General features: G+C 34.6%; 1 protein-coding gene across 6 annotated transcripts in view; it reads left to right on the top strand.

Annotated features, from left to right (window-relative positions):
• The window catches only part of FXR1 (FMR1 autosomal homolog 1), a 73847-nt gene that overhangs the window by 45245 nt on the left and 3371 nt on the right, over positions 1 to 25231 (top strand). The window contains exons 8-17 of one of the 6 annotated variants that reach the window (XM_080651693.1): positions 784 to 954; positions 2354 to 2432; positions 6373 to 6482; positions 13057 to 13143; positions 14379 to 14436; positions 14524 to 14586; positions 17870 to 18073; positions 20003 to 20203; positions 20910 to 20990; positions 24491 to 24582. In XM_080651693.1, coding sequence (XP_080507819.1) covers positions 784 to 954; positions 2354 to 2432; positions 6373 to 6482; positions 13057 to 13143; positions 14379 to 14436; positions 14524 to 14586; positions 17870 to 18073; positions 20003 to 20203; positions 20910 to 20990; positions 24491 to 24582 — 1146 coding nt within the window. Of the gene's footprint in view, positions 1 to 783; positions 955 to 2353; positions 2433 to 6372; positions 6483 to 13056; positions 13144 to 14378; positions 14587 to 17869; positions 18074 to 20002; positions 20204 to 20909; positions 20991 to 24490; positions 24583 to 25231 lie in introns of all 6 variants that reach the window. The other 5 variants (XM_080651691.1, XM_080651694.1, XM_080651696.1 and 2 more) reach the window with 5 other exon arrangements.

Genomic DNA, 25231 nt, shown 5'->3' with positions numbered 1-25231 from the left:
CAAACCATTTTTTCCCCTTCCATTATATGACCCAAATGAGTTTCCTTTATTCCTTTTTTTGTTCTTTTTATTTTTATTCATATTGTAAAATTGACATAACATAAAATTTACCATCTTAACTATTTTAAGTGCAGTTCAGTAGTGTTAGGTGTATTTAGATTGTTGATCAATCCCCATAAATTTTTCATCTTACAAAACTGAAACTCTACCAGGGTTGGGCAAACTTTTTGACTCGAGGGCCACAATGGGTTCTTAAACTGGACCGGAGGGCTGGAACAAAAGCATGGATGGAGTGTTTGTGTGAACTAATATAAATTCAAAGTAAAGGAGCGGAGGGGAGAGCAAGAGAACCCTCCGCTCTTTTGGCTCCGCGGGCCGGATGGAACAGCCAAACGGGCCGGATCCGGCCCGCGGGCCGTAGTTTGCCCACGGCTGCACCCATTAAACAACTTCAGCCCCTTGCAATATCCATTCTGCTTTCTGTTTCTATATGTTTGACACATATAATTGGAATCATACAGCATTAGTCTTTTTGTGACTTGTTTATTTCACTAAGCACAATGCCTTCGATGTTTATCCACATTGTAATGCCAGCATTCTCTTTTTAAGACTGAATAATTTGCATTGTATGAATAGATCACATTTTTTTCATCCATCAATCTGCATATTTAGTTTTGCTTCCAGTTTTTGACTCTTGTGAATAATGCTGTGAACATGGTTTTACAGAAAACCATTTGTATTTTTGATCTTTTATAATAAATTCTAATTTACCTCTTCTACTAGTGCACAAAACAACTTGCAGCAGCTTTTCATGAGGAATTTGTTGTGAGAGAAGATTTGATGGGCCTGGCAATAGGAACACATGGTAGTAACATACAGCAAGCTAGGAAGGTTCCTGGAGTTACAGCTATTGAACTAGACGAAGATACTGGAACATTTAGAATCTATGGAGAGGTAAGCTGTTTTCTGTCCCTTACCTAGGATAACTTTGCTAAAACATTGATCACACTTATTTGGAATTTCAGCTTCCCAGTGAAAACACTTTAAAATCAGTCAGCCTAGTAATCATACATATATGTGTGTAGATCGAAGATGACATTGTATTATATGGAGCAGTGAAAGATTTTTGAGTAATGTGTACTATTTTCAGAGGTTTCTTAACCAGCTGCTTCTGGGTTTAACTCAGTTTTCTGTGCATTACAAAAAATTTATTCAAATATTTTTTGCATGCTTACTATGTGTCGGGCACTGGCAGTTGTAAATAACATAATAAAACAGCTTTGGTAGAACTTGAATTTAGGTAATATTTTGTAACTAAAAATGAAATTTGTGTGGATAGGAAAATAATCTGAGAAATAAATAATTCAAGTTTTTAATTGAGACCATGTTTCACATTAAAATATATGGATAAGGTGTTTTTTGGGGTGATAATTTCAAGTCTTAGCATTTCATAAATCTGATTAGAGACCTGATTTTTATTCCTGAAGCCTTTAGACTTGGGCATTATAACAGAGTAATTAAGATGAAAGGCTTTGGAGTCATAGTGGCTGAATTAGAATTCTATGTTTACCCCTTTGAGTGGGCTTGGAGAATGTTACTTAATCTCCCTGTATAATTTTCTTCATTGTAAATAGAGGTATAAGAGTGCTTATTTTATAATCTATGAGGATTAAATACATTTTTAAAATAGTTATTGTATGTGGTGTATGACATGAGTACACAATACAATTGATCTATGGTTATTAAAGAACAAACAGTAAAAGTGGAAGTTAACTGTTACTGAGAACTGTGAATTCCTTTAGGGAACCCCCCTCTCTTCCATCCTTCAGTCTTTTAAAATTGTACCCAGGAGAAATTAGGAATTTAATGATGTTACTGATAGGTACTTTTTTCTAATGCATCTCTGCAAAACCAGCTTAGTAAATCATTTTGAGAATGAAAAAAAAAAAAATGCTGACAGTATAGACAATGTGAACAATTTATTTTTAATACTCCCCTGGAGATATTCAGCATGGGAAAATGGACCAAATAAATATATTTTCCTAGGTTTAAATTTGGCAAACATAAGTAAGTTAATTTCTTGCTAATTTTCTCAGAAGCTTAAAAGGGACATTAGAGATGACTAACATGTTTTTGTTCTAATAGTACTTTTTCCATAGCCTTTTAATTACTGCTTTTTAAAAAAAAGTACTTAATGAATTATTTGACCTGAAAGGTCACTCTAGTGGGCTGAGCTTATTACTAGAATGTCATAATTCAGATTTTGCTCATTTCTTATATTTTTGTTTTGGACTATGGGGTTTATTCAGGGTTTATTTCATGTTTGTTTGTCTCTCCCTTCCTACTCTCCCAGAGTGCTGATGCTGTAAAAAAGGCTAGAGGTTTCTTGGAATTTGTGGAGGATTTTATTCAGGTTCCTAGGAATCTTGTTGGTAGGTATTTCTTCTACATGTTAAAGAAGTTAAATGTTATTTAATTATAGTGAACTAATTGAAAATTAGTCTTGTCTGATATTTTACTTATAGGTAAGTATTTTGATAACCATACTTACTTTCATTATTTTAGTAATAACATTGTATGTGACTTGTATTCATTATGATAAAAAGTAAAGATAATCTTCTTCTGTACAGGGTAACCCACTAATAAGACCCATGGTTTTTATAACAGTTTACCATTACAATTTTTCTTAAGCCAATTTAGACCTTGGGCTCTTTCTTACTATTTTCATTCACTTAATATCTTTTTATTATTCATGTTTATCAAAATTGTAAGTACTTTTGAAAATGTATGATAAATTTTTTTATTTATTTAGTGCAAAAGAGAAAGTAAGAATGAATTGACAATATGGTAGTAAATAGTAAAACTTTTACATGGTAGACCCTGAATAAATAATGATTGGTTTTTGCAAAGGTATATGAGCAGGAGAGGTTTCACTGTTAAGTGTTTGATGCCATTAATGAAAACTATTGTGCCCGTGAGTTATAAATTGTGACAAATTTTGAAGCTGGAGTTAAGTGAGCATTATAACTTGGAGTGAGTTGTTGAATAGCTTTGTTATTAATATCCTGTAGATTGGTGCTGTCTGTCCTTTTAAATGCTAATTGAGACAAATGGGAAAGCTTTTGTCACATGTTAAATACTCATGGATTATCCTAGAAGTTTAATATAAAAATAAACATTACCATAAGGTAGTGAAATTTACTGATTTACTAGGAGAGATGAATTTTCATCACCTATCTGATTTTTTACCTTGTTGAAATAGTTAGAGCCCTTTGGGCTCCATTTTATAATTAGGCCTATTCAGCCTTTAAGAAATGTTGTTGTTGTTTTTTATTATTTTATTTTATTTTTTTTTGCTATCAGTGTTTTATTTGTCAAATTCTATAAAACAAACACTGGGAGAAAAATTAAAAAAAAACTCCCACTACATAAAGATGTTTTTCTGGCCTATGATAACTAGAATATTCTGGTACAAGAGTCTACATACAACAGAAGAATTTGGATTTTCTTAATACTCAGCTATTATATAAAAAGCTTTTCAATTTTGCCTGAACATTTGGGTAGTTATGACATACTGCCAATTAAGCAAGCTCTACTTTATCTGTTCTTGGAAATCACTGTCCTCTGTAGAATAATTTTAATAAATGTTTTGATACGAAGTGTTTATTGTCAAATGAAATCACTGTAGACAAGAAAGCTGCTTTTGAAAATGATCCCCATTTTGTTTAAATTCTACTCAGTTATTGACATCTATCAGTACTAACATTGGTTTGCTGCTTTACAGAGTGTAATTTAACTTAGGTTTCTTCAGTTGTAAAAATGATTTGATGTATGTACTAGAGCAGTGGTTCTCAACATTCCTAATGCCGTGACCCTTTAATACAGTTCCTCATGTTGTGGTGACCCCCAACCATAAAATTATTTTCGTTGCTACTTCATAACTGTTATTTTGCTACTGTTAATGAATCGTAATGTAAATATCTGTGTTTTCTGATGGTCTTAGGCGACCAGGGTCGGAAAACACAGATATTTACATTACGATTCATTAACAGTAGCAAAATAACAGTTATGAAGTAGCAACGAAAATAATTTTATGGTTGGGGGTCACCACAACATGAGGAACTGTATTAAAGGGTCGCGGCATTAGGAATGTTGAGAACCACTGTACTAGAGAGAGAATCGGTTCTATTCCAATTCATCAATTCTATAATAGATAGCCTTGATCTTAAAAGAGTTTGTGGTAGTGTTAATTTTGAGTAAAAAGTCCAGATATTTCAGAAGTGAGGAAATTGGATATATTTGTAGCTTTCTGATTCTTTATTTTGTGCAACAATGTCTGTGCCTGTCATGTCTCTTTTTTTCCTCTACCTGTCTTGGTTGGCTTTGATTTGGGTTATTTGTGTACTCTTTAGGAAATATACATTAGCAACAACTATTGTACGTTGGTGAAATTTTCAGAAGAAGTATAAAGATTTCAATTGGTTATTGTGTATAATAATACTACATTTTCCTCCAAAATGTTTTATGGGTGAAGCAGACTTTTGAAAAGTAATACATTCTTAGTCCAAGTGAAAGAGGAAAAGAGGACTGAGGAGTAAAAGGGAATGAGGACTACTTGGTGGGTAAGTTCCAGAGAGGATTCCTTTACACATTCAGGTTCCCAAGAGTTCTAGAACTTGACCATTCCCACCCCTTCCAAATCAAAAGAAAAAATACTATGTGAACATGGATTTGAAAATGAGTTGAAATCTTTATCCTCCTAGAAGCCTTCCTTAATCACTTCTCTACTCTGTCCCTTCAGCATTTTTGCTCAGTACTCAATTTATACTACAGGTCTGCTTCAGTTTATGAGTATGCTTTGGAGTTTAAACTGTGGAAATGATCAGTTAAAATTTTGACGGTCTCTGATGGGACTAAATAAAACTTGCAGGTAGGTCCTTGCCACGGACCCCAGAAGGGTGATGGATGTTCACTCACCACTGATACAGTTCACAAGAAGAAAGGGGCACTAAGATTGGGGTGGGAGGGTTATGATATATCATCCTGACTTTTGTCATTTCGAAAAGATATTTGCTTATTTTTAGCAGGGTCAAGGATGGAGTTGCTGCTTGAGCTTCACTGTGTTAAAAATGAAGGTTGCTTTTATATGCTGCTGCTAGAGCTAAGAGAAGACATGTGACTTCCCTGACCTCTTATTTTTTTGCCTGTTGAATCACTGTTGCTTTTAAATTTAGGGTTATTAATGGGGAAGGAGGCTTGAGAATAGGGACAGAAAATCCTATAATAGTGGCTTTGCTGTATTGACTGGCTTACTGTTACCATTGTTCCCTTACTTATTCTTTAATGAAAACTGTTCTCTCAAGCATTCAGTAGGAAAATTTTCATTTTCACCCCTTTCAACCAAAATTAATTTATTGTGGAAATAGATTGCTGAGTTAGCAATAAAAAAATTATTGGGGATTTGGACTTAAATAACATGGACTTATTTAATAACAAATATGGTGTTGCTGTGAATTTTATGAGATACATTGTTTCATATAGGGAAGGTTACCTAAATATACTGTTCCCAGGTAACAGTACGCAGTATTGGTTTGTTATTTTATGTGAATGGATGTTGTAACTAATAAGTTCCTAAGGGGAAGAGAAATCTTCATGCTTATTTTTAGGTTGTCCTTTAATTATTGGGTACTGCTGTTTGACAGACTTAGAGGTTAAGAGTAGAGAAGGTAAATAATTTGGATTTAATGTAATTTATAGTATTTCATATCTAGGAAGACAGCGTACCATACACATGTTGTATGTATTTGTATAGCTGTGGAGTACTTTTTAAAAACATACTGGTGTGAAATGTTATACTTGTTAAATGTTAACATTTAATTTTTACGAAGGGAATATTTTAAAACTTACGTCTTCAAGTCACAGGTATCTTTTGAATAAATATAAACTTTAAAATAAAGATTGAATTTGTTAATTGTTTGAATAATTATATATGATATATAATGAACATAAACAAATTGATCTGATTAATGCTAAGATAAGGGTTTTTTTTTGCCTCCGTATATAAGAAATGTGTTGGACTTGATATTTTAAAAATATAAAAATGATGTAGAACATCTTAAAAGTTTATTTAGACTTTGAGAATGTTTTCCATGTGAGCAGCATTGTCAACCCAGTTAATGATAGCCTGCTGGAGAGAAGGGAATTTCAGACCAACAATAAAACTTCTTAGTAGCCTTTAGGGGTGAGTTAATGAGAGTACAAAGATAGAACATCTCTTGGTTTTTATAAATTGATAGCAAGTTATAAATTATTTGGAAAGGATAGCGGTATTGGTGTTTAACTTACCATTATATTTGTTTTCTCTTACTAAAGGAAAAGTAATTGGGAAAAATGGCAAAGTTATTCAAGAAATAGTGGACAAGTCTGGTGTGGTTCGGGTGAGAATTGAAGGAGACAATGAAAATAAACTACCGAGAGAAGATGTGAGTATTTAAAATGTAATTTAATTGGCCTGTTTGTGTGTGTGTGTGTGTGTGTGTTTTGTTGTGTGTTTTTTCATATTCTTTTCTTAGCTGACTTAATATTATTTTGTATTTTGGAAATTGTTTTATGAAATTATATCTAGTGAGCTACTTAGACTTTTCTTTTTTTTTTAAAGTTCTGTTCCCTATAATATTTCTTTTGCATACTTAGAAGTCTACTTTTCATCATGGGCCCTGGGTTCTTGGTTGGTTTCTCAGTACTTGAGTAAAATGCCAATCCTATCTAATAAAAGGGTAATATGCAAATTAACTGTCACAAAGATGGCGGCACTCATAGCCACAAGATGGCAGCGCCCAGTCCCCTCAGCCTCGCCGGAGTCCCCCAATCCTGGGGGGGGCTGCTGCTGAGAGCGGGCAGTGTGAGCGGCCTGACGGAATGCTTGCTTGCATTGTTGCCGCGGCGACGGAGGGCCCCTGGGCAGCGGGCACGGCCCTGGCCATGGAGGGTCTCTGGAGGACAGGGGGCCTGGCCCGCAGCCTCTGCAGCCTAGTGCAGGCCCAGAGAGGAGACGGCAGGCCCACCTCCCGCGGAAGCAGCGCGGCTCCTGGCGGCACATTTTGGTTCCCGCCGGCTCCCACAGAAGTGGCCTATTACACGAGATAACGCGCGATGGACTACTAGTTTGTTTTGTTTTTTAAAATATATTTTATTGATTTTTTACAGAGAGGAAGGGAGAGGAATAGAGAGTCAGAAACATCGATGGGAGAGAAACACCGATCAGCTGCCTCCTGCACACCCCCCACCGGGGACGTGCCCGCAACCAAGGCACATGCCCTTGACCGGAATCGAACCTGGGACCCTTCAGTCCGCAGGCCGACGCTCTATCCACTGAGCCAAACTGGCCAGGGCGGGCTGCTAGTTTTTTAATAAAAGTCTTCAATTTGATCATTTTAACAGTCCCTTTTTGTACTTAGAATGTAAAGCTGTTCAATTTGATACTAAACAATACAGTCTTTTATAAAGGAATTCTTGAGAACACTCTCCCTAGCATTTTTATAGAATCTGAAGGCACTGACTCTTAATTGAAATCTTTAAGGTTTTCTGTTGCTATTTTGATATGAACTTTCTGAAATTTCTTATCAGTCCTACTTCTCACATGTTGATATTTTGTCTACATTGGTGTTCTTTGCTTTCATATATCACTTTCAGGATCTCTTTATTTTGTGGCTTCAGTAGTCCACACTGTATAGTTGACTTAAACTTTGTATGTTTGAATATAAGGCAAGAATCTTCCTACAAATTATCTTCCAGCAATACACTCATACATAACTTCTTCAGTTTTGCACAGTAGATAACTGTTTGGAGAGTTTGTTAGCCTATTGGATAGAATCAGTCTCATAAAACAAAAAGCTGTAGATATTTAGCGTAAGTAAATAGCTTCACATTAAGGATAGTGTAACGATGCCTATCAAAGATGGTCACTTGATTCATTTTTTCTTTTTTCACTTTTTTAAAAATAAATCTTTACTTTTCAGATTATTATAGTTGTTCCTCTTTTTCCCCCCCCCATAGCTCCGCTCCACCCGGTTCCCACCCCACCCCATGCCCTTACCCCCTCCCCCGCCCCCCCCCCGCTCCCACTGTTCTCGTCCACAGGTGTACGATTTTTGTCCAGTCTCTTCCCGCACCCCCTTTCTATGTCCCTGATTCTATTATATTCACCAGTTTATTCTGTTTATCAGATTTTTTTGATTCACTTGATTTTTTGATTCACTTGTTGATAGATATGATTTGTTGTCACTTTGTTGTTCATAATTTTTATCTTTACCTTTTTCTTCTTCTTCCTCTTCTTAAAGAATCCCTTTCAGGGTTTCATATAATATTGGTTTGGCGGTGATGAACTCCTTTAGCTTTTTCTTATCTGTGAAGCTCTTTATCTGCCCTTCAATTCTGAATGATAGCTTTGCTGGGTAGAGTAATCTTGGTTGTAGGTTCTTGCTATTCATCACTTTGAATATTTCTTGCCACTCCCATCTGGCCTGCATAGTTTCTGTTGAGAAATCAGCTGACACTTGTATGGGTACTCCCTTGTAGGTAACTAACTGTTTTTCTTTTGCTGCTTTTAAGATTCTCTCTTTGTCTTTTGCCCTTGGCATTTTAATTATGATGTGTCTTGGTGTGGTCCTCTTTGGATTCCTTTTGTTTGGTGTTCTGTGTGCTTCCTGGACTTGTAAGTCTATTTCTTTCACCAGATGGGGGAAGTTTTCTGTCATTATTTCTTCAAATAGGTTTTCAATACCTTGCTCTCTCTCTTCTTCTGGCACTCTTATAATTCGGATGTTGGTATGCTTGAAGTTGTCCCAGAGGCTCCTTACACTGTCTTCATATTTTTGGATTCTTTTTTCTTTTTGCTTTTCCAGTTGGATATTTTTTGCTTCTTCATATTTCAAATCTTTGACTTGATTCTTGGGATCCTCTAGTCTGCTGTTGGATTTCTGTGTATTATTCTTTATTTCAGTCAGTGTATGCTTAATTTCTAGTTGGTCCTTTTTCATATCCTTGAGGGTCTTACTAAATTTCTCGGAGGTTTCTGGACGATTCTTCAGTAACCTTATAACCGTGGTTTTGAACTCTATATCCAGTAGTTTGCTTTCCTCCATTTTTTTCATTTGTGACATGTTTGTTTCCGCATTTTGGCTGCTTCCCTGTGTTGATAGAGTGGCCTTGTGCTAGGTGTCCTATAGGGCACAGAGGCTCAGCCTCCCCAATCACCTGAGGTGGACACTCTCGGTGCACCCCTTTGTGTGCTGTGTGCACAGTCTTGTTGTAGTTAAGCCTTGATTGCTGTTGGTATCACTGGGAGGAATTGACCTCGAGGCCAATTGGCTGTGAGGACCAGCTGTGTCTACAGTGGAAGAACTGCTGTGCTGGAGACACCCTTATGGGGCAGGACTTGCTTCAGTGGGGCTTTGGTGCTCACTGAGTCTGCCCCTTGAGTGTGTCGCTTATGGATGTGAAGAGTTGTAGTCTGGTATGGTCTCACACTTACCACTGGGTACACTGGCTTTTGTATCTCCAAGGAGGTGCAAAGTCAGCCACTGCCTTAGGTCACCCAGCAGGAGCTACAGAGAGATCTTTAGATTCCTCCTCTTTGTTTGGGTTTTGGAAGTGCCAGATGAGGCCCAGCTGTGAAGCAAGGCAGGCTGCTGCTGCCGGGCCTTGGGCCTTCTTTTGGAAGCTTTGTAGCTCTCTGATTCAGCTGCAGTTTGTTAGGTTTTAGGCTGCAAAAGGACAGACCATTCATATGCAAATGCCGCTACGAACAGCTTGGGTGGGGTTGTAAATTGGGTGGGGCGGGGTCTCAGGGTGGAGCAAACAGCAATGGCTGCCAGTCAGCCCTGCCCTGGAGAGGCCCCCCCCCCCCCCCCCCCCAGTCTCTGCTGTGTCCCATGCCCCGTGCAGGAACAATGATTGCTGAGAGACTGCCCTCCCCACCCCCCACCCCAAGAAAGCCGCCCTCACATTCCAATTTCTCCCCGTATGAGTCTGGGTCCCCAAAGTCTCGCCCAGACCTGGAGTTAGAGCAATGGGGAGCTTGTATCTCCCTCCCGATTGGAAAACAACAACAACAAAAAAAAACAACAGCGCACCCAATTGCCAGCTTGTGTCACGGGAGCCTCTGCACCTCTGAACCTCCACACCTCCTACCAGTCTCAATGTGCTTTTTTTTTTCCTTCTAGTTGTAGAACTTCCACTCAGCCAGCTTTCCTGTGGTTCTGGATGATATTTGTTTTGTCTTTTAGTTGTAGTTTTGATGTGGTTGTGAGAGGCAGCAAGTACAGGTGTTTAACTATGCTGCCATCTTGGTTCGGTATTTCACTTTTGATCACATAGTTGGAAGTTTTAGAATTCTTAGAGGTGCTCGCAGCTATCATTGTTCCTGCACGCGGGACACGGAGAACCAGGGACCTCTCCGGTTCAGAGCAGCCATTGCTTATTCATTTTAATTAGTTAACAATGTGGAGGAAAAACAAATGACTTAGTATTATACATGTGAGTACTTGTAGCTCAGATTGATTTCAATTTGCACGGTTTTGAAAATTGCTATAAGTCACAAATAACTTATTCTTAAGCAACCCCTCCTTCCCTTCCCACCATTTTTCCATGACTTTAAGATGCCTTTGAGATAAGGAATAAAATTAAGTATCATAGTATTATGGGCACTTTCCCTCTTTATGCTTAATATATAAGATAATGGAGATCTATTGGTATATTACCACTATTTAAAATTAGTTGGAATTCAAGATGTTTATAAATTTCTTGGCTTGATACTAATAACTCATCTTCCCTTACCTTGATTTATCCCAATTGCTTTTTAATATTTACCATCTTGTTGTAAGTGAATTCTAGGTTCTTCAAATAAAAAAATTTATCCTTTTCAATTTGTAGTATTGGTCAGTTGTTCTATTTCTGTGCTAGGTTAAATTTAAATGCTTACAGAAACCAAGAAAATCATGTAAATGATTAAGCGGGTTGAGATTTACAAGATAGGGATGGGAGGGCACCAAATAACTTTCTGTAAAAGAAACATGCTGCTCAGTTTTAATTTGATTGACATGTGGGAATGCTGCATTGTGTTGCTAGATCTTCTGATATTTTTTAAGAGAAGCTGAAAACCTATAATACTATAAAGAATTTTTTCAATTTCCTAAACATTTCATGTTAAAATGAATCTGAAGGTTGGTAGTAGTTTATTTTGGGCCACCATTCCACATTGTAAGCCATCTAAATGCCCTGGAGAGTGTTTATAACTTGCTTTCTCCAAAATCTTTGGTGACTCATCTCTGGTCTGAGATGACCTTTGTATTTGTAGTAATTACTGTTGGTATACTAGGGTATGTAATGATTTTCTTTTATATTTTCTGGTTTATCTTGTATCTCCAAGCCAGGTAATAAACTCCTTGATGTCAAGAAATCAAATCTGAATTCTCCTTTTTTTTTTTCTCTTCATTTTCCCCCTATCACAATGAATTTTATAGATTAGGCACTTGATATTTTAAATCAGTTAATTAAGTTTTTTGGTTTTTTTTTTTAAGATTAAGAGTTCCCGCCTAACCAGTTTTGCCAGATTTTTTCTCAGTGGATAGAGTGTCAGCCCACCAACTGAATGGTCCCAGGTTCAATTCCTCCTGGTCAGGGGCATGTACCTTGGTTGCGGGCTTGATCCCCAGTGGGAGTTGTGCAGGAGACGAGCTGATCAATCTTTCTCTCTCATCAATGTTTCTAACTCCCTTCCTCTGTAAAAATCAATACAATATATTTTTAAAAAAAGATTGAGAGTTCCCCAGTCCCGGTAGGGGTTGTGCGGGAGGCAGCCAATCCATGTGTCTCTCTGAAATGGATGTTTCTCTCTCTTCCTTCTCCCTCCCTTCCTTCTCTCTCTCCCTCCTCCATCCCTTCCACTCTTTCTAGAAGTCAATGGGAAAAATATCCTTGGGTGAGGATTAAAAATAAATAAATCAATAATTCACCACTTAAATTGTTAAAAAGTCAGTTTGAAAATAAGCCATAGAGTAATTTCTTACACAGAATCAAAAGTTCTTAAGCTACACTTAGTTCCATAAGGAACTATTCTATAAAATCAAGAAAATGGGAAGAGACACTGAAACCCATTGGATCACTTTATTTAGGCTATACTCATTCTCCTTAGACAATAGTATGCTAGAAATGTATTTCTTTTATTTTTATTGATTTCAGAGAGGAAAGGAGAGGGAGAGATAGAAACATCAGTGATGAGAATCATTGATCGGCTGCTTCCTGCATGCCCCCTACTGGGGATTGAGACTGCAACCCAGGCATGTGCCCGTGACTGGAATTGAACCTGGGACCCTTCAGTCCGCAGGCAGACGCTCTATCCACTAAGCCAAACCAGCTCGGGCTAGAAGTGCATTTCTTTAAAGAAAAAACATCATCAATTAATTCTCTTCCTTCTACTTTTTAAAAACCTTCCTCCTTTAAAATGCATCAAGGTAAACCAGGTCTATGTTAATCTTTTGACTTGCTTTTAAACCTGTGACAAATATATGCCTCTACCAATAATTCCTTATTTTACTTTGTGTAAATATTTATACTCTGTTGGTGATACTTATATTAACAATTGGGAAGCATTCCCTCCAACACAGACTTCGAAGATTTCGTTATCTGAAGATGCTCTCAGTGTCACTAATTATCAGAGTAATGCAAAATTAAAACCACAATGAGATAGCATTTCACACCTGTCAGAATGGCTATTATTAATAAATAAACGGGGCGGGGGATGGACCAAAAAACCTGATATTTAAAAACTTAATTTTTTAAATGCTAAGTTGTAGTGCAAGTATGACAAATTTTGGAAAATCTCAATATTTCAAATTACATTGATATTTTTAGCAGTATATTTTTAAATCTTGACGTTTAATAGCTATAAATTGCTATATGTTTTATAAAAGTTTTCCAAATTATATATTGGTATGTCAAATTTAGGCTAGAACTTTGTTAAAATATTAAATGCTTGAGGACGTTGTTTTCTTACAGGGGATGGTTCCATTTGTATTTGTTGGCACTAAAGAAAGCATCGGAAATGTGCAAGTTCTTTTAGAGTATCATATTGCTTATCTAAAGGTTTGTATACTATTCACATTTATATCATTGTTGCTCCCCACATTAAGCTTAATTAATTTGATGTTTGTAGTAAATTTTAGATATTTATGTATTTTTAATTTAGGTTCAGTTGTGGCCTGTTTTTATGAGAATTTATAAATAAAACATCTTTTGCCATAATAAAATGATTTGCCTCGTGCACATTGTTTCTCTTTCCCTCTGAACTTTTACATTTCTTCCCTTACTGTTATCACTTAATGTACCTACATATTCTGTACTGGAACTATTTTGTTTTTACTTGATCTTTTACATGCAAACAAGACACAGAATCAGCAGTGAAGACAGGCTTTCTTTGTAACTGGTATTATCTGAATCAGATGCCATTTGATAATTCTTAACCATTGCTTATAATGTAGTCTGTTTGAGTTCATAAATAGAGCAAGGCCTTTAGAAAAGAAATGCCTCATAAATTATTAAAAGTTGTATTTATTATTTTCTACTATTCCTCTTTTATTCCTATGTTTCTTTTGTTTAGAGTATAGTAATATCCTCAACTGCTCTGTCTAGTTAGTATGTTTTCCTTTTAGTCATATCATTGCTGCTGTTTTAGTATTTTGAAAGTACCCCTGATAATCTCATTCCATTCTTCTAAAAGCTTATCTTTATATAAGTCTCAATTCAATCTGGCATTCTAAGCCCATGTTTTACCTTTCAGTACTCTACTAACTTTTATAAAGCCAAGAGCTTTGTTTAGATACCCTACCTTCAGATCCTGTAATGACCTCAATTTCTGAATTACCAAGCCTACTAGTTCATCTAGGTCACAACTCAGTTGTCATTATTTTGATAGGAAAGTAGGTTAATGGTACCTCTCATTGATGCTACCTACCTGAACCTCATTTAGCAGAGTTTTAACTCATTCAGAGCTAAATCTGGTAACACTGTATAATTATTAGCTATTTAATAAATGGGTTATTTTAATGCTTGTCAAACATCCCCTAAAAGAGGAGAGTCCTGGTCTTTTTTACATTGCATGCCTGTAGCACTTAGCATGACTGGCACACTTATTGGGCATCAGTAAATGTTTGGTGAATTGAAACAGCAAATGACCTTGCAGGTTGTGTTCAGGAACACAACTATACTTGACCAAAGGCCCATGATGCTTCTTTCATTGGTAGGGAGTATAGCTCTAGCTTTATACTTGAAGAAGACAAAAAGTTTCAAATAAGATTTACCCTTTATTGTTTTGATTATAGGAAGTAGAACAACTAAGAATGGAACGCCTACAGATTGATGAACAGCTACGACAGATTGGTATGGGTTTCAGACCTTCTTCCACCAGAGGGCCTGAAAAAGAGAAAGGATATGCCACTGATGAAAGTACCGTCTCTTCTGTACAAGGTTCTAGGTCTTATAGTGGAAGAGGCAGAGGTCGTCGGGGCCCTAATTACACCTCCGGTTATGGTAAAAAAAAACTTTTTTTTTTTTTTACTAGTTCTAGTTTAGGTGCTCCAATACATTTTGCTTAATATTATTTAGTTAGTTCTTTATCTTATTTTGCCTTTGAGGGCAGTAGATAGTTCTGAGGTATATATTAGTAATAGTGATGGCACACTTTATATTAATGACAATAAAAGGTATGCAATTACAGTTGTGTAATGAAATAAAACGTTTTTCTTAAGTTGATGGTTAATGATCATATTTATTATTAAATAGATATGAAACTTGTTTTCCAAATATTCCCCCTGTACAATTGTACACATTTTCTAATAAAAGCCTAATAATGCTGGTTATACTACTAGGAATCATTTTTGCTTACTCTCTGGGGAAAGTAAAAAGGAGAAATATGCTAACCACTATGCCAAGATTGCATATAACAAATATATACTAGCTTTTAAAATATACTTTATTGGCTCATTCAGCAGTTCTGAATATTAATATCTCTGGAATTATTTTATGAAATACAGCATTTCACTAAAGTGAGGGCTTTAAAAATTAGAACCTAATTAATATTTTTGTAAAATGTATTTATTTTACTCTGAGAATGGGGCCTAACCCATATAGCAAGGGGCCAGTGGATTGTGGTGGTCAGTAATTCTCTAATCCTAAATTCTCACTTGTTCTTCTTCAGCTTTGTGGAGTTTTCCAATTTTCTACATTTGGACTTGGATCTTAGCAGTGACCTGGTTATTTTTTTTCCTTCATTCTTTCCTTTCTCTTTTCTTCTTCTCTACTCCCCTATGCTAATTCTAACTGCTTTTATAATTCCTAAAATAAAAGGCATTTAGGGAAAATAGGAATATATGAAAGCATACAGTGTGCAGATTACACATCCAAATTTCATGTCATGTTTGACTGAAGAATCATTTAATGTTGCCAATTATGTTAAATTCGTACTATTTTTTATTTGTTGTAGAGTTGAAAGATTAATTTTCCCTTCCTTTTCATATCCTCATTTCTTTTAATTTTTAAAGTTAACCCTATATTGAAAAATGAAAAACAAATTCCAATAAAGTAAAACTGTTTAGCATGTGAAAGGCTGAGAATTGTGGACAATTATTATATTCCTGAAAACACATTTAATACAAAAGAAAAGCAGTAATTAAATAGAAATTAAGTATATACCGAATGATTTCAGAGGTGTACAAATTACTAGTATAAATAATCACATTTGACTTTTTGGATGATGAGGATTATAAGCCTCTATGGGAAGTCAAGTGAAATTATAGACGAGAGATTATTTTTTTGCAAAATGCTTTTGTTGAGGGTAGATAATAAATTTACCTGAGAAAGGTAGAGGAATATCATTGGGGCTGAAGAAAGCTCTGCCAATTGTTCAGTAGATGGCACTCTTACCTCTGAATCTTTACAGCCGGTGTAACATTGTATTTTTTTAAAAAACCATGGAACTTAAATGGGCTTGAAAGAAATAAAGTCATTTCAATTTGGTTATAGATCTTGTCCACTTAATATCAGAAGGATTTTTTAAGGAGATAATACATATAAACTGTATAAGAAACATTTTCTCTATAACATCCCTGAAGTTGGTATGTGTTTTATAATGGATGATGTCTTATAACTTTCATTGGCAATATTTGTTGAATGACACACAAAAGTATGTCTTAGGATGAATGAGTGGCATGTGGATTTGATAAAATGTACTTAACTATTAAGTTTAGTATACACAAGCATTGAAAAGGATGTGAATCATCTTCAGGGATGATTTTCTGATTTAAAATTGTGTTAAAAACAGGTCTTTTAATTTGTTGGAGTCATTAAAAATTGAATCAGTTTTATGAATTTTAAAGCTTTTAAAAAAATGTGTAAGTTCAGAAGGTCTTATACATTCCAAAGGTTTTCTTCACTATTCATGAAATGATAAATAAGTGTTTGGGAGATTCAAGGAGAAAGGAAGTTGGTAGGCTCCTTCATTTGTTAAACTTCACATTTTATTTCCTATACTTAGTCCTTCTAACTTTTGTATCTGAAGAGCTCTTGTGTTTTGGCTTTTATCATCAAATGACAGTGGCATTTAAATGTAGGGAATTTATAGTGTAGCATGGAATCACTCTTATTTGGGAGTTTTAGCAAAGGAACTTCAAAATCATGCAGCAGATTTACTTAACAACAGAAAATGGTTCATTGGTAGGCGTCTGGGAGCAGTTAAAGGTATGAGACAGTGCTGCATGCACCCTTTACATTTATCATAGCCCAAGTGAGAAGTAGATCCAAAAGGGGTTAAATATAGAAAACATTCGGCAACACTGCATGACAGGTATACATTGCTTCTAAGAAAATAAGAGGAGAGGAGAGGTCTGTTTTCATTCACATTGGTCTGAACCTAGAAATTGAACTGGGCTTTGAAAAAAATGTTTGGTTATATGATAAAAGGAAAAGGTGGAAGAGACATCCCAGAACTACCTAAGAATAGAGGTGGAAATGAGTGTGATAGTGATTGGGTTACATAAATCTAATGTAATGGTGATATTGTAAGGCTTCTATAGAGTATTTGCAGTATTTAAATTTTTAAAGCGTCATTATTAAAATAGGTCATTTGAAAGTCAGAAATGGTCTAAACTTTTAAAGTCAGGCTGAATTTTTGTCTCATGGATCATGGCTTTAATTCTGTTGTTGGTTTGAAGTTGTCTTTTCTCAGAATAACCCTCTTAAAATTTGTTCAGTAATTTTAAATACTGTATTCTAATTTAAGACACTTGCTCATAAAACAGCTATTTTATGTACAGCCACTAAAAATACACTCCCAGTTTTAAAAAGACCATTAGTTATCAGAAACATCCTGATTTCAGAGATATTAAAATGTGAAAAAAAATGGTAAAATACACTATATAACTTTATTTTTCTAAATATAATTGAAGTTGCTTTTAAATATTGGGTAGCAGTTATATTTACTAATTTGATATTAAACCTAAAAATGGGCAAAATTTTAAAAATATTTTCCCATTTAGTGCATTTTTATATTTGTATATGTAATGTTTTATATGTTTTCTGTAATATTCTATTCTATTGGCTGTAAAACAATTCAGGTTTTAACTTCTGAAGAGTAGATACTATATTATTAGTATAATATTAATATTTATTTATTAGTTAAGAAATTTTGAAATCAGTGTTTTCATTTAGTGTTTTTGAAGCAGCCAAATAGCAGTTATTTAAACAATGATTTGCAGGAAATTTTAAATTTTTCTTTCATTCCTATAAAAAATTGGTTTATGTTCTCTTCTTTCCCAAGGTACAAACTCTGAGCTGTCTAACCCCTCTGAAACAGAATCTGAGCGTAAAGACGAGCTGAGTGATTGGTCATTGGCAGGAGAAGACGATCGAGAGAGCCGACATCAACGTGACAGTAGGAGACGCCCAGGAGGAAGAGGCCGGAGTGTCTCAGGGGGTCGAGGTCGTGGTGGACCACGTGGTGGCAAATCCTCCATCAGTTCTGGTAGTCTTTTATATACTATGTCAGCATCCTTTCTTTGTAAACATTGTGACTTTATACAAATTAGTTTATTTTCCGGGGCCACTGATTTTTGGAAGTTTCTCTTGCTACTCACTGAGGAAAATAATACAACATAACAGTATAAGGAAAAGCCCTTAGAGTGTTTTATCAGTGAAGGTTAACTAGAATATTTGGGTCAGAAAAATGGTCAGATGTTTATCCCTTCAATTTTGAGGGGCTTATGTAATTAGAGTGTTTTTTTCTCTAGAACTTTTGATTGTTAACGTATTTGTTGACCAGACAGACCCAGAGAATTCTTATGGTCAGAAAGATCTAAATTCCTTTGTGTACTTAATATTGAAAAGTAACTGAAAAGCATTTTTTGCTACACTAAGCACTACTTTGGGAACAGGAAAAAATTGTGTAGTCAATTTAAATATTTTTAAATTATTTTACTGTTTGAGGAATTAAGCTGTAAAGAGAAATGTTCAGAAGACTGAGATTTGAGGTGTGCAAGCAACTTTTTACTCATGTGTTTTTGAAGATTTTAAATGCTATAACTTCAGTGGAGTTGTAGAGTTTCCAGAATGTTTTTGCTTAGCATAATAGGGCTGGGGGGAGAATTGTCAGGGATACTTGGACTAGATTATATCAGGGAAATAACCATAACGTATTGAAAACCACTTTAAGAAAACCACTCTTAATGTTATACAATGCCCTAAGAAAGTTTATATAGTATTTTAAATGTTATACAACTATATATTTATATATATACATATGTGTGTGTGTGTGTGTGTGTGTGTGTGTGTGTGTGTGTGTGTGTATATAAAATTAAATATATACCAGATGTGCTTACAAGTTAGAAAAAACTGGAACAAATCACAAAATTTAGGGACTTTTGAAAGGTACTCTCTAGTTCCAGTGAAGCTCTTTAATACCTAAAATGTAGTTTATAGGCTTTCAGATAAATAGTTTTTATATATTACTACATTGTTCACTATTACCAAGGTTTATATTATAATATGCTGAATTGCAAAATAAATGTACTTAGTGTTTATGATTAATGGATAAACTTAGTGTCTTTTGCAAAGATGCTAGCTTGCTAGCTGTTACCAAAGGAAACTTAGAAATGAAAAGTCGTGATTAGGTGAATTTCTTCTATAATTTGATTGGTGGAGGCAGTAAATGCACATAGGTAAGATGGGCATTTTTTTCTTACAAATTATATCTTAAAACTTTACTTTTCCCACCCTCACCCCACCTTATCCCACCTTCACTTTTTGTTTGTAGAGATGGGAGTACTAGTCAACACTCATTTCCACATTTTGCTATAACCAGTTAGAATTTCAACTTTTTAGTTTTTTTTTTCTTTGTGTTTGTGTAGACTTGTTTTGATTGCTTCAGTTTATAGTAACGGATTTCTGGTAAGTCGTGGAGTGCAGGTGTTGAGTATTATTTGGAAATAGTCCATTAATATTAGCAAAAAGAAGCAACAGTCACCTCGAACTCAGTAAAGGTGACAAAAACTCTTTCTACAAATTAATTCATAATAGCTGAATATTTATTTTTCCTTGTTTTTATTTTTCTAACCTCTGGTCAGGTTTAGCTAGGAATGTGAATGTCAGAAATAGCATGTATAATGTGCTATATACATCCTAACATTTTCAAAACAAGTCAAAGTGAAACAGTAGGAAGCTGAGGTGTCTGCTCATCTTTTGCTTTAATTTTTCATTGCCATTTCAAGTTTTTTTATCTTTAGTACTTTCCAGGTAAAATAGTGATAAAGAAAACATTTGAAGACAAAATATATTTTTATTGGGGGAAAATTCAAGTTTCTTAATTATTAATTAATATAGCTTAATATAGATCAAAACATTCCTATTAACTGCAGCTCTCTTAAACGAATATTTCTTGCCTCTGACATGCATATAGTGCTCAAAGATCCAGACAGCAATCCATACAGCTTACTTGATAATACAGAATCAGATCAGACTGCAGACACTGATGCCAGCGAATCTCATCACAGTACTAACCGTCGTAGGCGGTCTCGTAGACGAAGGACTGATGAAGATGCTGTTCTGATGGATGGAATGACTGAATCTGATACAGCTTCAGTTAATGAAAATGGGCTAGGTATGTAAGCACTTAGGGAAAAGATATGTATTGTATAATACTGTTAATGTATTATGCTTTTTTCACATAAAAAAACAAAACCCAAAAATATGCAATTTGAAAATTGGAGTTTTTAGTGCTTTTTCAAAGTAGATAGCTTTGTATCTATCTTAAATATCCAGTTTTCAGATTTATATAGTCAAATTATTTGAAACTGAGAGGGTTTATTAAAGTGCCCTTTGATGCCATTGCATAACACAAATATACAAACTGCAAGGCACTTAATACTCTTATTGTACCTAAACCAAAATTGTGCTTTCAGCTTACCTCTTTAAACATTACTATAAATGACACTAATGAAAATGTGTATATTGAATAGGCATTAATTTGCAAAGGGCTAAACTGTCATTAACTTTGGTTAATAAATAAACTGTATTGGAGAGGAAAAGTTTGATCTCCCTGAATGATGGCATTTTAAAAATTAAGTCTGAAAGTTTGTTTAATTAAGAGTTAAAACCCTCTTATTTTCCAGATGATAATTCCATTTTGTAAATCTATTTGGAATGCTTAAAACTACAAAAGTTATTTTCCTGTCAGTAATTTATGTTTTGTCTTCCCTATTTAACTGAAAGTTTCTCTTTCCCTTTCCTTGAATCTTTGAAGGAACAAAGTTTTTGTCTTGTTTTGTTTTTATCAGAATAGTTCATGGTAAATTTTGCAATTACAGATGATAGTGAAAAAAAACCCCAGCGACGCAATCGTAGCCGCAGGCGTCGTTTCAGGGGTCAGGCAGAAGATAGACAGCCAGGTAACTTGAGTGGACCTGTTGACAACACCAGGTCATAAGCATGAAAAAAAAAATGTCATGTGTCTGCTTTCTAAATATATTATACTTACATATACACGTGTGCATATATATTCAAGATGTGCATTGCATAAATTGTTTACTCAACTAATAAGACTACTACTCTTAAGTAAATGCATTCTTCCTTGACACCGTAAATGTTTAGTAACCTGTCTAATTGAACTAATATGACTCAATTTTTTTCTTGGAAATACTGTTGAGAAGGCCATTATTTTGTCCACTTGGCAGATTCCTCACACTTGAGTTGGGGCCTGCCATCCCAGGGGACTATGTTGTTAGATTATGATTGAGGTTGATTGGCAAAACTGGAGAGCTTTTGCATGGTGCCTGCTTACTCTTATCTGCATTAGCACCTCATTTTTGTGGGAATTTTATAATACCCACATTTTTTTAAAAAAGTGTAAATGAGAAAAATACTTGAAAATGTCTTTTTCCTAATAAGAGGAATGCATGTTATGTTTTTGTTTATTGTAGTGTGATGTTTTTTCCCTACACCTACTAACTATTCAAATTAATAGTACTTACTTATTAGCTTTAGAATGTTAATTTTTAAGTAGTCATGTTTTAGTAACTTCAAAGAAAACTTGTTGTGTCTATATTATTTTGAACATAATCCCATTTCCTGTGTAAGAGAATCACATGTATATTCACAAATAAACCCCTTTTAAACTAATCAATTTTGCATTCTTTCCAGAGCAAATTCTTTCATGTGTTTTCCCCAACTAAGAAATATAAATTCCATTTAGTATTTTAAGTTAAGTGATTATAGAGACATTTGGGAAAACCCATTAAGGCTATTAGTTCCTATTCTTGAAAAAAAAAATTTATGCTTTAAAGATATTTGTAAATTTAAAAGGAATTAAATATTGTCAAAGATAGAAAGTTACCAGAAAATATTTGTTTTCCCCTTTCATCTTTAGTCACTGCCTTTAGTGTTAGAGATGTTTTAGATCAAGAAATCGTATTTCATTTTTTTTAAGCTGGCACAGCAGTGAATATAGTATCTGGCCATACTTTATAAGAAAATTCAAGCTATCAGTATGGGAGCTTATCATAGGATAAATTACAATGTAATTTATTAACTAAATGGATGGTGATTTATTACTAAGTCAATGGACATAAAAGGAATAATGTAGTGGTTTTGTTAACGAAGAGGCAGAGATTTCTGCATGGTATTAATTGAAACGAGTAATTTGGAATTTTTAATAACTTGTGTTCCATATTGCATTTATTCTTATTTTACTCTGTTCTTTGGAAAACTGCTTTTCATCTTTAGAATTCTTTGCTTTCCCTAGCCTATTCCTGCCCTACTCCCTCTTCATTCCCCCCTAAAAAAACAAACAAACCCAAAACTCAAAATAAGATAGAACAAGCACACATTTTCTCATTGCCCTGCAGCAGTTCTAGGAAAGCAGCCTCTATCTAAAGAATATCAACATTCTTTTAAACACACAATTATTTAATGTGTTCCCATTTGCTTAAAATTTCTTGTCCTTAATGTTAATTAAACAGTGAATATTCTTTACTAAGAATGTGACAATACAGTGGTGTCCAGTTGATTAACTTGGACCTCTAAGAGGAAATTCTAGAGTCCAAATTACGTTGCACAAATTGCCTGGGTTTTTTTTTTTTCCTAGATGTTTTAAATATGTATTAATCTGTATTGAACTTCTAAGTGGCTTGTATTTTAAAGACTGACTATAGATAGGGGTTTTGTTTGTTTTTTTTAATCAACTGAATTTGTTTTGGTTTTACCTCCCCTTATGGGAAAGGAGGGGCACTGGTAAGTTTTTACCTTTCCAACTAAGTGCCTCTTAACTTAATTGATAAACTATATTAAAGTATATTATTCTATGTCTGTACCTAATTGTCAGGGTTTCCAAGTAGATGAGTTCTTCAAGTATCACTGAGGACTGAATTATAGAAACATAATGGATTTAATTATTAAGGTGCTTCCCAAATTAGAATAATTCCTAGAATGGTTTTATCACCAGGTACGTAGACATAACAGTGAAGTGGATTTGATAGTATCCCCCTCCCCAATTTTGGAAACCATTGTTAAATGTATTTATAAATCATTAACAGTGAATTTAAATTATTTTTAAAGCTCCAAAATGAGTACACTGAGTTTCTTCTAATTTGGAAGAAGCAGTTTTAGACAAGAAACATCTTTAGTGGTATTTCTAATAAATGATATGTATTAGTTCTGAATTACGTTGTTTCTTTGAGCTTTTAAAAAATTCATCTAATACTTTTAGACAGTTCTTGGATCTTATAAAAGTATTAGCATGTCAATTTATGATTAAGAAAAAATGAATTGTAAATAAATGCAGTTTTATATTACATCAAAATGATTTATTTTCATAAAATTTGAAACCGATGAACCAATTCTCCTCCTAACTAGTGACTAATTAGACATTTACTTGATTTTTCATTCTTTACATAATTAATTTGCTCCCATAATTTAAAATACACTATATTTCACATAATCAGGGATTTTTCTTCACCAGTTTCTGATAGAAAATAATTCTTCCAAAGAAAGAGAATGATTATTTTGTTACTTCAAATATGTGAATTCTAAGTTGCAAGCCTTCAGAGAGAGAGGATTGAGACATGAAGTTGGACTAGCCCAGAGTACCTGTAGACAAGAGGTCAATTGTGGCACTGGGTTGGCAGTAAGTAGGACGTGAGGTTGGATTAATCTTTTCCCTAGATCACTGCTGCCATCCACCTACTTGCAAACACACACGCACACCTCAATTAGTCCCTCAAAAGATTGAAAGATTGGCAAAGTGAGGAGGGAGTGGTTAGTAAATTTATGGTGGCCTTTCTCTCACCATGATCAGTGTTTACATTTTTAGGGTGGCTTTCTGTCATCTTTAGTTTGCTTTGTAGTTTTTTATTGTTGATCACTCAGAATGGTTTCTAGTGTGGAATGTTTAAAAAGAACTATAAAATACCACACTTGGATTTCTTGTGTTTTTTAAAAAATAAGAGAGCTAATATTTGAGTAACTTTTTACATCTTTTATGAAATTTTCAAATTAAAGTACACCACCCCATGATTTATACCAAACTTGCCCCATTTTTCCCCCCAAGTACTGTCTGGGCTTAGAATACTGCTTTTCTATTCTTGGTTGTGGATTTCTGTATCAAACTTATGCCACAGCCATAGACTCAACCGGAAGCAAATGGCTGGATTCCTGTGAAAGAGGACATTAATCTAGGCTTCCTCGATCTCCAGCTTAAAACTTTTTATTGTTATTGCTAAGTTGCAGGCACATTTTTCAAGCTGTTTTTGGTTGGAGGTGTTACCCAGCTTAAGAAAAACTTGAAATTGGGTAACCCACCATTAGTTTATTTTAAAAGTAAAATTACTCTTTATCCATAAATAAACTTTAAACATATTTTCAACACCTGTAATTTTTTTCTCATCTTCAACAGTCACAGTTGCAGATTATATTTCTAGAGCTGAGTCTCAGAGCAGACAAAGAAACCTCCCAAGGGAAACTTTGGCTAAAAACAAGAAAGAAATGGTAAGGAGAATTTAAACTGTAGGTTTTGTTGCTTTTTTTTCCCCCCCGGTATGGTTTAGCGCTATTTTTACTTAACTTTCTGTATGATCGCTTGTTCCCCCCAACTAAACAAATACTATTTTAGTTAAAGATTACTATTGAGTTTGTTGTTGGCCCAGGTAACTGAAGATAGAATGCATGCTTGAGCCTGAAATACTTTTCCGTTAGAACTCTAAATAGCATTTGTAAAGCTCAGTCTGCCCAAAGATATTGGGCATAAAGACTATTGCTTAATTTAGGGAGCAATAGGCTACATATCTCTTCTCAGTGATGGATCTAGACCTTTAAGTTTCAATTCTTTTAATGCTTTAAAGGATTTATATGTAACTGAGTTTTTAAAAAGGTGAGTAAAATAGGCGATTATTTGCTTTACTTAGGGTATTAACTATATCTTTTACATGGTGAGCTTTCAACTGGTTAAAATAAAATTAGGTACAAATTTTCAGTAATCAAGTACATATTACATATTCAGTAATCTAGGTACCTCTAGGTACTAGAAACAAAGAGTTGAAATACCCAGAGAGGTAGAGTATATTGGTATTTGTTTTGAACTTTAAGAATATTTGAATTATTTGATCCATTGTATCAAATTCAAATTATTTATTAGCTA

The sequence above is a fragment of the Plecotus auritus genome (assembly GCF_963455305.1).
Source record: "Plecotus auritus genome assembly, chromosome: 2".
Taxonomy (NCBI): Eukaryota; Metazoa; Chordata; class Mammalia; order Chiroptera; family Vespertilionidae; genus Plecotus; species Plecotus auritus.
This window is presented reverse-complemented; position numbering and strand designations above follow the sequence as displayed.